The sequence below is a fragment of the Entelurus aequoreus genome, linkage group LG02, assembly GCF_033978785.1.
Source record: "Entelurus aequoreus isolate RoL-2023_Sb linkage group LG02, RoL_Eaeq_v1.1, whole genome shotgun sequence".
NCBI lineage: Eukaryota > Metazoa > Chordata > Actinopteri > Syngnathiformes > Syngnathidae > Entelurus > Entelurus aequoreus.
Genome location: NC_084732.1, coordinates 45,132,501 through 45,145,588, shown reverse-complemented (window position 1 = coordinate 45,145,588; position 13,088 = coordinate 45,132,501). Strand labels below are relative to the sequence as shown.

At 40.4% G+C, this 13,088-nt stretch overlaps 2 protein-coding genes across 3 annotated transcripts in view; both read left to right on the top strand.

Moving 5' to 3' along the window:
• Nucleotides 1-389: 389 nt before the first annotated feature.
• On the top strand, nt 390-1,132 carry LOC133634907 (uncharacterized). The gene is made up of 2 exons (XM_062027564.1): nt 390-543; nt 862-1,132. Exon 2 carries the CDS (start codon nt 912-914, stop codon nt 1,086-1,088), a length of 177 nt encoding a protein of 58 aa, XP_061883548.1. The 5' UTR covers nt 390-543; nt 862-911; the 3' UTR covers nt 1,089-1,132.
• A 2,738-nt stretch (nt 1,133-3,870) lies between these two features.
• Nucleotides 3,871-13,088, top strand: part of rab27a (RAB27A, member RAS oncogene family) — a 29,608-nt gene continuing 20,390 nt past the window's right edge. Inside the window, exon 1 of one of the 2 annotated variants that reach the window (XM_062027518.1) lies at nt 3,871-3,983. The gene's annotated coding sequence lies outside the window, so the exon portion shown is untranslated. Of the gene's footprint in view, nt 3,984-4,323; nt 4,502-13,088 lie in introns of those variants that run through there. The other variant, XM_062027512.1, reaches the window with a different exon arrangement.

The following is a 13,088-nucleotide window of genomic DNA, read 5'->3' as shown; positions in this document are numbered from 1 at the left end:
AAACTGTGTAACTATTTTTGCCAAACCAGATAGACAGCAAGTCAAAGCTAAAATGGGATTTCCTTACATAAGTGGATGGAATATGTGAACGTGCATTGCTTAGCTTTAGAAGACTTTTCGAAGCAATGTATGCTTCTCTCCAGCAGACGGCGACATTGACGTATTGTCGTTAGCCCAAGCAGAGAATAAAACACTCTGCATCATGGCGGTCATAAAAAAAAATTCGGTCAATGAATGTATCCAGACTCTAATTGGAACCATTAAGACCATATGTTTTAATACAAAATGTATGTTTTAGTTTTTTTGTAAATACATGCTTGTATATAGTCCGGTATTCAAAGTACTGACCCTAATGATACACACTCCAATGCAGTAGGTGGCGCTAAGCACTTAATAACGTTGGTTGTGATTCGCCGTATAATATAGAAGAAGATTGCGTTCAACGTTCCTTCTATGTCCTCCCCGTTGAGTTTGTCCTCGCATCGGTTTTTTGGTCTCTCGTTGGTCAGTAACATACTGTGATACGCTACAAAAAGTATCTCGGTGAGTTCACAATTACCATGTAATCACCATTAACCTGGTGACAACATGTCCAATTCTGAAAGCAAAAAGCCTTCTCATGTAGCGATTAAGCTAACAAGCAACAACAAAAACATTCTGTCGGAATATCCGGTGTGATCTTTCAGTATAAAATGTATTCATAAATATTTAATATCAACCAGTTTTGACAAAGCAGGTAAATGTTAAATTATGTGATATTAAGAATATTTATTTCGATGCCATGGATAGGCATAACGTGTTAGGTGGTAATCGTGAATACATTTGGAAAGTATTCTAACACCATTTTTGCTGCTCTTTTAGGAACACCTCTCTTGTTCTCTCAATACTGGATCTGCCTATTGCGAGGAACCATGTTTCGAAAGAAACTACCCTTTTCACAGATGGCCCTTGCCGCAGTACTTGGGGTTGCGGGTGGTTTCTACATCTACAGACCCTACTATGACACAACGACAAAGATCACAACACAGCAGCCAAACCAGGATACGGCACAAAAAGACAAAGGAACTGATGGAAATAAATCATGCTAAATGTAATAAGGGACACAGATAAACAAATATTTTATTTACGATAACACTACTCGGTCATGCATACTTTTTAATCAATATTTACAAAAAACTGACAAATCAATGGTAAATAAGCTGCCATATATGTGCTTCTGGCTAAGAATGTCTTTATACTGTTTATTTTCAATCTAAACCTCACTGTAAATTTACATAACTCCCAACTGTGTGGCGTGAAACACTTTCTGATATCATGTGCAATGAATATACAGTATAACACATGCATCACCCATCATATGCACGTCATGTTCCATACACTGGTCATACTTTTTAGCAAAACATTGGAATTGCAACAACAACAAAAAATAACAACTCTATGCTATACTATGTTATGTATTCAAATTGTTGGGTGTACAATATACTGTATGTAATGAATAGCCATTCTGTATCTAAATTGTTCATTTGGCTCCTCCAGGCCACCTTAATAGTTTTATTTGCCCACAAAATTGTTACGTACGGCGGGGGAAGGAGACGACATAACAGTAGGAATCAGTTCAATAAGTTTATTGAAACTGACTAGATGTTGGGGTGTGTATGCTACTCTATGTGAATGATGCAAGACGATGTGAAGAATTAACAATGTGAATGTTACCAGAGGTTGTTGTTTGTGCGTGTTGGATGAATCCTTCGACAGACCAGAGGGGCAAGGTAAGAAAACAGTCCGTGGGCAAGCAAGAGGTCGGGGGCTGGAGAGAGACGACAAGGTCTGTGTCCAAGCTGGGGTTGAAGATCGAGGCAACCAGTCCAAAATCCGGTGGGAAGTCGAGGCACAAAGCTCGATCACGGGCAACAGAGAGAACACCGCGGGGAACACAGAGGACATAAGACACGGGCAGAGGGGAAGCACAGAGAGAGCAGGTACAAGGAGGGAAGCAAGAGACGGGATGCTCACTACGAGGAGTGAACTACATTCCGGCACTGGATCTTCGGGACCGCTGGTCTTTATGCCGTCTGCCCTCATCAGACCCAGGTGCGCTGATTGATGATTGTCTGCGAGCAGGGGCGTGTCCTGGCGCGCTCCTAGCGGAGCTGCCGGCTGCACTTGCATCAAATGACATGCGGGATTGCGCATGCGCCGTGACAAACATTTTCAAACCTTTTAAGTATACATAGCCTTATCAATGTTGAATATGAAAAATGTGTGTTAATTTGTAGCAGAAACATGTTCTTGTATCCATCTAGTGTCCAAAGTTAGGACCAGCTTTACTTGCACAATCAAAACCTTTTAGATAACCACATGTACATAATTTCAACATAATTATGAATATGTGGAGTTTGCATGTTCTCCGGGTCCTCCGGCTTCCTCCTACCTCCAAAGACATGCACCTGGGAATAGGTTGATTGGCAACAAATTGGCCCTAGTGCCTGTCTACGTGTGTTGGCCATGCAATAAGGTTGCGAGGAGTGGGGGACTTGTCTGGGATGTACCCTGCCTTCTCGACCCCGAAAGGAACACGCTGTAGTAAATAGACAGACAGATAATTGATTGTTCATTGTGGCAGGAAAACATGTATTGGCTCTCTCTAGTGTCCAGATTTGGTACCAGCTTTATCTGCCTACATATTACCTCCCTTATTTTGGGGGGGAAATTATATATTCCACAAATCAACAAACACCCCTTTCATAATTATGTTATATTCAATCATCACCCATTGTCAATTACTGAATGCTACTGTGCAGGGCAACGCTGGTTTTGTTCCTAAATTGGCTATGTCTAATTTCTGGAATGTCTGTTTAGTTTGTATCAGTCACTAATTTGTGCATGATCCAGTTTCTCTAATGCAGTGACTTGTGATTATTTTCCAGCATGGTTTAAGTCACTACAGTTACTAAAATGTTCCTTAGGTTGGTTTAGCCATGTTCATTATTCTGTTTAGTTGAGTCCATATATGTTGGTACAATATACTCGGTGTGAACTTGGTCCCCTCCACGTTGTCCGAATCTCCCCAAACTTGTTCCACTCGTTTGTTCTACGTTTATGCTAGTATGTGCTGCAACAATCTTTGTTTGTGCAGTTACGGTTTTTAAGTTATATGTTTTTATGTTATTAACATGTAATAAACGTGTTATTATACATAACTAACCCCCCCAACTATGTCAACATTTCCACAAGCGTGTCCTATTCGTTTGTGCTGCAAAAACTATTACAGATTTTAAATGACTAACGTTTTGTGATCCAGCTGTAATAAATTGCCCCCCACTCCCTGTCCAAATCTTCCCAAACGTGTCCCTATGGTTTGTGCTACGTTTGTGCTGCAGAAATCTTTGGTCAAACTGGTATAGTTTCTATGTTATTATCAAAGTATACTTCACAGTCAGACGTGCCACCTTCTCAAAAGTGCTCCGTTTGTGCTGCAATAAAATTGTCTCACTATTATAGTTTTTATTTTTTTAACGTTTTACGGAGCTAATTATTAATCTATACCATCTATAACACCATAATAGACCAACAATTCTTGCAGCACAAACGATTGGGATAAGTTTAGGGAGATTTGGTCAAAGTGTACGTGCGTGTGGGGGGTGGTCAAAAGTTACTGCTTGATGTTTTTCTTCTCTTAACTAAGTCTAATTACTACGTCAGTCACTCCAACAGGTTTATAATGGCTGCTAGCCAGAAATGTTTCTCTTCAGCATGTTAGGAAATGTTTGAGTCTTTGGTGATGAAACGTCAAGTTGAAGCCGGAGGCAGGGAGGAGGAGGAGGAGGAGGAAGAGGAGGGGGAGGAGCTGCCATTGCTCTCCTTTCTAAACCAGTGATGGGTCGTTTGCAAAGGATACGACTGTTTGAAGTAAGAGAGCCAGGTTTTTCCGTCTCCTGAGACAGGGGAGAGGGAGAGAACATTACCGCATAATTAGATATCAGGTAAGGAAAATGAGCAAAACCTGAAGAGCTTTGTGTCTCTGAATGACAATCTTTGCCGAAAACCTGCAAAAACCTGGGTGCGTTTGATGCTGGTGCATTTTTTTTTACGTTTTGTTTTATGTTTTGTTAATAATGTCGTTTACTATAACAGCTCGGCATTTTACAAGTATGTTTTACCTTGGAATATTTTTAATCAGAAAATTTGTTTATTTTACCTTATTTTGGTAATTAATCAATTTAAGCAATTCATGCGGATCCAAAAGAGTTGACTATATGAAGAGCCGAGACAAAACTGCCGACTCCCTTGAGAATGTCAACTCAGCGGCAGCTCGTAGACGAAAAGTCTTAAAGGTGCAGAAGTAAAGTCGCCTCATGACATCTAATGGACCGGAGGACACAGGGGACATAAAACAACTTTATTCACCTTCGTAGGAGTCAGTTTAACTTTAATTTTTTTCATCTGGTTCAGCTTTGTTTTCCCCCTGCAAAGCAACAAGTGGCAGCAACGCCCCGGGCTGGTGAGTGAAATAAGTCAGCTATCAGGAAACGTAAGCAAGTTGTAGCATCTGTTAGGACGGAGCTAGTTTAAACTTCGTTTTTAGCTTTTTCACTTTTGTTGTAGTGACAAAACAGATACTTTTGGCTTTTAACGCCCACTAATGTCACTTAGGAAAATATTTTACGGCACTTTGAGAAAATTAGGTTCTCCTCCTGCTTCTGTTTGAAAATAGTGGATAAGTTGAGGTAAGGGTAGTCCACACCAACATGTCAATGACTACTTCAATGATATAAACATGATATAATTACCACATTACCTGCTGGGAACCATTACTTATTCTACTTAATTAACTTTTCTTTCACTCATTCTGCTGGGAATTAACCTGTTATGTAGTTCCTTCAAAGTTTGGTGCCTATTTACACGTTTTGTTATTATTTCCTATTTACTAAGTAGTGGTAATGGTGCATACAGTGCATCCGGAAAGTATACACAGAACTTCACTTTTGCCACATTTTCTTAAGTGACAGCCCAAAAATTAACACATTCATTTTTGTCTTCAAAATTCTACACACGATACACTTTAATAAAAATGTAACCTAACATTTTTTTAAAATTCCTTTTTCAAATTTATTAAAACAAACAAATTACACGTACATAAGCATTCACAGCTTTCGCTCAATACTTTGTTGATGCATCTATGGCAACCAGTGGCGTGCGGTGACGTTCATGTCAGGTGAGGCACTGACTTCATCACAGTCAGATTTACAAACATATGAACCCTAAAGAGTATCTTATTCACAATTTGATTGGCAGCAGTTAACGGGTTATGTTTAAAAGCTCATACCAGCATTCTTCCCTGCTTGGCACTCAGCATCAAGGGTTGGAATTGGGGGTTAAATCACCAAAAATTATTCCCAGGCACGGCGCCGCTGCTGCCCACTGCTCCCCTCACCTCCCAGGGGGTGAACAAGGGGATGGGTCAAATGCAGAGGACACATTTCACCACACCTAGTGTGTGTGTGACAATCATTGGTACTTTAACCTAACTTTAACTTTACACTTACAAACTGTAGCACACAATAAAGCACATTTAATTAAAAAAACGTTATTATGGTCTTACCTTTACTTATAAATGCGGGAGCGTGTGAATGAATGAAATATGAAATCCGCGCTGCATTCTGCAGGTGTACCTAATGTTGTGTCCCTGTTCACGGCTCCCCCGGCGCGCCGCGCGAGCATTGTTGTTTTTGCACTTTTTGGCTTCTTGTTAAGTGACTTTTTTTGGGTGGATTCGGTCTTGTACGTGGAGGGTTTGGGTGTGGGCTTTGGTTGGTGTGGCGCTCCCGTCGGGCGATGCATTCTGCGGCGGGAGTGTTAACCGGCACCAGGAGTCGGGGTTATGAGACGAGCCTCACACAGTGTGTCTTCGCAGCAGAGTTTTATGATCGCTCAGCACTAAAAATACGTTACACACATACAGATGTTGACAAAATACACTGTACATTATATACCTCAGCTAACTAAACTATGGAAATGTATAATATAATTCATATAGCAATACAGTCTCACTGCACAGCAGGCCAGCAGTTAGCCGAGTCATTGTGCACAATCCATGGTGAGGCACAAATCAGTGACGTGCCTCAACTGGCTGCTGATCACCGCACCTTCTCTTCTCAGTATTTGAACGGCAAATGTGAAAATAAAAATAAAAATAATCTAAAACTGGTGAAGTTAAATGGAAAATAACTTTAGTATAATCACTGGATACATATAACAATTTAATGGTTTTTTTTTTTTCTTTTTACTTTTTTTTTCTTTCAATGATGGCAGGTGAGGCCGTGCCTCCCCTGCCTCTAGTGACTGCACGCCACTGATGGCAACAATTACAACTTCAAGTCTTTTTCAATAAGATGCCACAAACTTGGCACAGCATATCTTTGGGCAGTTTCGTCAGGATAAAGGGAAAGATGAATACAGCAATGTACAGAGATATCCTGGATGGAAACCCACGCTTCCCAACCAGTTTCAGAGGTTCTGCAAAAAGGAATGGACAAAGAGGAATGGCCATAACTGCCCAAAGATAGGTGGGCCAAGCTTGTGGCATCGTATTCAAAGAGACTTGAGGCTGTAATGGCTGCCAAAGGTGCATCAACTAAGTATTGAGCAAAGGCTGTGAATACTTATGTATATGTGATTTTTTACAGGTTTTTTTTTATTTTAATACATTTGCCAATTAAAAAAAAAAAACATTTAACCTTGTCATTATGGGGTATTGTCTGTAGAATTTTGAGAACAAAACTGAATTTATTGCCTTCTGGAATAAGGCTGTAACATAAAAAAACATGTGGAAAAATTTAAGCGCTGTGAATACTTTCCAGAAATATATAACATGTATATATTTTTTTAAATAAACATTTTTTGGAAATAACTACATTGAATAGGCTCCAGCTTGCCCGTGACCCTAATGATGATAAGAGGTATAATAAAGGGATTGATAGAGCTACATTGAATTCATTATAATTAAAAATAATAATTATAATCAATTATAATAATTAATCCCTCCGGGTACTCCGGCTTCCTCCCACCTCCAAAGACATGCACCTGGGGATAGGTTGATTGGCAACACTAAAATTGGCCCTTGTGTGTGAATGTGAGTGTGAATGTTGTCTGTCTATCTGTGTTGACCCTGTGATGAGGTGGCGACTTGTCCAGGGTGTACCCTGCCTTCCGACCGAATGCAGCTGAGATAGGCTCCAGCACCCCCCGCGAACCCGAAAGGGACAAGCGGTAGAAAATGGATGGATATAATAATTAATATAAATGTATTATCATTTTTATTTTTTTAAATTTGTATTGTGTTATCTTCGATTTTATTTATTGCAATTATTACTACTAATATGCTCTGATGTGTTTTCTTCTCTTATTTCTTTTTTTGTGTAAAGCACTCTGTGTTTGCCACTTGCCCGTGTATGATAAGTGCAATATATAAAAAGTTTGAACTGATTTAATTTGATTGAAAAAAAATGTATAGAGATAGGTACAATTAACGTAAAATCAAACAGTGCCATATTTCGATACCTTTGATACTCGTGACGCCACGTCCAGTTGCAGACTAGACACCGGCTCAAACACCTCGCGAGGAAACAATCACTCAAACAGACTGCTTCTCGGTAATGTTGTACTTTTTAATACCAACAAAGCAAATATGCATAATAGAAGACATTCAAACTTAAAGTAAGGCTCCACCTTTCTAAAATATGGTAGCTTAATGCAAATTTACATTGGCTTTATCGTATACATGCTACCAGTTAGCATTTTACTTAGAGAATTCAACACCTGTAAATTTGGTAGTGAAAACTACAACTAAGGTGCACTTTACAATCAAACACATGGTGTGTAATAAATACAATACTTACAGTATAAACACTTTTTAGGGCATAACAATAGAAAGACTGGCACATTCAGCTTCATGGCAGAGGCTACTCTCGAGCTAGGTAACTGCCATCTAATGTCCTGGAATTGCATTTTCATGCCAAGTCTACTATACCTATATCCAATTGCAAATGGGATGAAGTGTAATTAAACATGCAAGAAATAACAATTGGACAGCACAGTTATTATAATTAGCTAATTTTAAATCTTAAAATTCGATTTTATTGGTAAACAATTTATAACACATACAAAAGTACTGCAAATTGTTAGTTTATTACTGGTATTGGTTCTCAGGTAACAGGAATTGGTACGGTTAAATTTTTTTCAAATTCTAATTTGTTGTATATCATTTTTAATAATGGTACATGTTCAATTTATTGTACTCTAGTATCACCTCGGGGTCAAAGTTGGACCCTGTGGCGATCTTTACTGGCCTGGTATACAAAGATTAAAAAAAAGACATCTTTTTTACTGGGGCTACGGTAAAACAAAACATCCCGAGCCAGAGACTGAGGCAAGAAAGCAAAATTCAAACAGAGTTCTGACAGCATACTTGCCAACCTTAAGACCTCCAAATTCGGGAGATGGGGGGGCGGGGGGGGGTTGTGGTGCAGGCAGCATACCCCTTCCCTTTCGAGCTGTCCTGGATGAAATTATATTCTTTTTTCCAATCATTTTGGATCTTGCAAGCGTATTTTTTCTTCTTACTCGTCGTCGCCATGTCTCTTCCTCGTACTTCTGCTTCGTCTCCTTCTTGTTGTGTGTGCAGTTGTGCACTGAGCTCCAAAAACCGTAGATGTTATTGTAGCGTCCCGGAAGAGTTAGTGCTGCAAGGGTTTCTGGGTATTTGTTCTGTTGGGTTTATGTTGTGTTACGGTGCGGATGTTCTCCCGAAATGTGTTTGTCATTCTTGTTTGGTGTGGGTTGACAGTGTGGCGCATATTAGTAACAGTGTTAAAGTTGTTTATACGGCCACCCTCAGTGTGACCTGTATGGCTGTTGATCAAGTATGCTTGCATTCACTTGTGTGTGTGCTTAAAATGAACGTTATCATTAAACAAGTTAAAAGTTCATACAACGTGTCAGCATTTCTTGACATCTTCGAGTAAAGACCATTGTTAAACCCGTCCAACGCTACATTATTATGTGACTGTGCCGGCACGCTGTTTATATGGAGGGAAAGCGGACGCCTGGACAGCATGCGGCTGTTAAGGGGTGAAGGTTTCAGGTGAGAGAGGACGCTAAAGGCAGTGCCTTTAAGGTACGCCCCCAATATTGTTGTCCGGGTGGAAATCGGGAGAAATTCGGGATAATGGTTGCCCCGGGAGATTTTCGGGAGGGCCACTGAAATTCAGGAGTCTCCCGGGAAAATCGGGAGGGTTGGCAAGTTGTCTGACAGCAACATGTGTTCTTGTCTTACATAAGGGTTGGGAATGATGGACAACATTCCAAAAAAGTGCAGTTCCCCTTTAAAGGCCTACTGAAACCCACTACTACCGACCACGCAGTCTGATAGTTTATATATCAATGATGAAATCTTAACATTGCAACACATGCCAATACGGCCGGGTTAACTTAATAAGTGCAATTTTAAATTTCCCGGCAAACTTCCGGCTGAAAACGTTTCGATATGATGACGTTTGCGCGTGACGTCAACGGTTGAAGCGGAAGTATTCGGAGCCCATTGAATCCAATACAAAAAGCCCTGTTTTCATCTCAAAATTCCACAGTATTCTGGACATCTGTGTTGGTGAATCTTTTGCAATTTGTTTAATGACCAATGGAGACTGCAAAGAAGAAAGTTGTAGGTGGGATCGGGGTATGAGCGGCGGACTACAGCAACACAACCAGGAGGACTTTGAGGATAGCAGACGTGCTAGCCGAACGACCTCACCTTGACTTCCTCCGTCTCCGGGCCGCCGACCGCATCGGTGATCGGGTGAAGTCCTTCGTCGTACCGTCGATCGCTAGAACGCAGGTGAGCACGGGTCGTGATGAGCAGATGAGAGCTGGCGTAGGTGCAGAGCTAATGTTTTTAGCATAGCTCTGTCGAGGTTCCGTAGCTAAGTTAGCTTCAATGGCGTCGTTAGCAACAGCATTGCTAAGCTTCGCCAAGCTGGAAAGCATTAACCGTGTAGTTACATGTCCAGAGTTTAGTAGTATTGTTGATCTTCTGTCTATCCTTCTAGTCAGGGACTTATTTGTTTTGTTTCTATCTGCATTTAAGCACGATGCTATCACGTTAGCTCAGTAGCTAAAGTGCTTCACCGATGTATTGTCGTGGAGATAAAAGTCACTGTGAATGTCCATTTCGCGTTCTCGACTCTCATTTTCAAGAGGATATAGTATCCGAGGTGGTTTAAAATACAAATCTGTGACCCACAATAGAAAAAGGAGAAAGTGTGGAATCCAATGAGCCAGCTTGTACCTAAGTTACGGTCAGAGCGAAAAAAGATACGTTCTGCACTGCACGCTAGTCCTTCACTTTCTTGTTCCTCATCCACAAATCTTTCATCCTCGCTCAAATTAATGGGGTAATCGTCGCTTCCTCGGTCCGAATCTCTCTCGCTGCTGGTGTAAACAATAGGAAAATGTGAGCAGCCCTTCCTCCGGTGTCGTCACGCTACTTCCGGTAGGGGCAAGGCTTTTTTTTATCAGAGACCAAAAGTTGCGAACTTTATCGTCGTTGTTCTATACTAAATCCTTTCAGCAAAAATATGGCAATATCGCGAAATGATCAAGTATGACACATAGAATGGATCTGCTATCCCCGTTTAAATAAAAACAATTCATTTCAGTAGGCCTTTAAAGTTAAAGGCCTACTGAAACCCACTACATACGACCACGCAGTCTGATAGTTTATATATCAATGATGAAATCTTAACATTGCAACACATGCCAATACGGCCGGTAACTTATAAAGTGCAATTTTAAATTTCCCGCTAAACTTCCGGTTGAAAACGTCTATGTATGATGACGTATGCGCGTGACGTCAATCGTTGAAACGGAAGTATTGGTACCCCATTGAATCCAATACAAAAAAGCTCTGTTTTCATCTCAAAATTCCACAGTATTCTGGACATCTGTGTTGGTGAATCTTTTGCAATTTGTTGAATGAACAATGAAGACTGCAAAGAAGAAAGTTGTAGGTGGGATCGGTGTATTAGCGGCTGGCTGTAGCAACACAACCAGGAGGATTTTGACTTGGATAGCAAACGCGCTAGCCGACGCTAGCCGCCGACCGCACAGATGATCAGGTGAAGTCCTTCGTCCTTCAGTCGATCGCTGGAACGCAGGTGAGCACGGGTGTTGATGAGCAGATGAGGGCTGGCTGGCGTAGGTGGAGCGCTAATATTTTTATCATAGCTCTGTGAGGTCCCGTTGCTAAGTTAGCTTCAATGGCGTCGTTAGCAACAGCATTGTTAAGCTTCGCCAAGCTGGGAATTATTACCGTATGTCCATGGTTTAATAGTATTGTTGATCTTCTGTCTATCCTTCCAGTCAGGGATTTATTTATTTTGTTTCTATCTGCATTTGAGCCCGATGCTATCACGTTAGCTCAGTAGCTAAAGAGCTTCGCCGATGTATTGTCGTGGAGATAAAAGTCACTGTGAATGTCCATTTCGTGTTCTCGACTCTCATTTTCAAGAGGATATAGTATCCGCGGTGGTTGAAAATACAAATCCGTGATCCACAATAGAAAAAGGAGAACGTGTGGAATCCAATGAACCCTTGCACCTAAGTTACGGTCAGAGCGAAAAAAAGATACGTCCTGCACTGCACTGTAGTCCTTCACTGCACTGTAGTCCTTCACTCTCACTTTCCTCATCCATGACTCTTTCATCCTCGCTCAAATTAATGGGGTAATCGTTGCTCTCTTGGTCCAAATCTCTCTCGCTGCATTGTAAACAATGGGAAAATGTGAGGAGTCTTTCCTCCGGTGACGTCACGCTACTTCCGGTATAGGCAAGGCTTTTTTTTATCAGCGACCAAAAGTTGCGACCTTTATCGTCGTTGTTCCCTACTAAATCCTTTCAGCAAAAATATGGCAATATCGCGAAATGATCAAGACACATAGAATGGATCTGCTATCCCCGTTTAAATCAATCAATCAATCAATGTTTATTTATATAGCCCTAAATCACAAAATAAAAAAAATTCATTTCAGTAGGCCTTTAAAGATAAACTATCTTTATTTAAATGCATTGAAGACGTTGTCATCCAAATACTTATAGGGTTTTGCTGTGCCTTTCTCTCACGTTTATCAAATCATCCTCATTCTGACATCTGAAAAACCACCAATCATGAGTCAGTATTCATTTGATGTGTTTTGTACAGTGATAGTTTGCTTTGCTATGTTTTATACATTGGTTATAAAGCCTTTGCAACCAGCACCTCATTTTATAATGGTCCGTGACATATTCTAAATACAAAATTAACATGTACCACATTAGAATACTCACACAAAAAACAAAATAAAAAAACGGACCTGAAAACCAAAACGACCACCAACGTCTTACTGTATATGGTCTTGATGTTTTCAAGGCGTCCTGTAGTAAAGTAGGGTTTTTGTCAAATGTCCACTTTTTTGTGTATAGCAGTTCAGTAGTAAAATACACTGTTTGGGTGCCCTCATTTGTTCTAATATCCGTGTTATAGCTTCCAAGTTAGACAGCTGCCCAGGATGGATCCTCTGCTTCTTCCTGACAAAATGATTAGAACTGCCCTTTCGTGGCTGCTCTGCTTGGAAAACATAACTTAGCTTGTACTTGCTCGAAGGCTGAGCGAACAATACGTAGTAAGATGTCCTTAAAAGCTATTTTAGCCATACTAGTACCCATCTTTGGGTACTAGTATTAATCAAGTTGTTTAATGTTATTTTTAATTGGAGAACGTTTCTCAATGTTCTCAACTTCTGTTTCCGTGCCATGATAAGTAGTTGACTAGTCAATGTAGATTGAATCAGTAGGTCCTCTTCTTTTAACCTATATTGTGTCAAAATGCATACGATTATTGACTTTAACACAACAGACAAATTTCTATAGCTCAATTAATACATTGATATTATAATTGGTGAATTTTTAATGTCCTTCAAGTTTAACTGGATCTGTCATAAACAATTGTACAATGCCCAGTGGGAAACATTTCTGATATATCCTGTGTGAGGTGTGCAA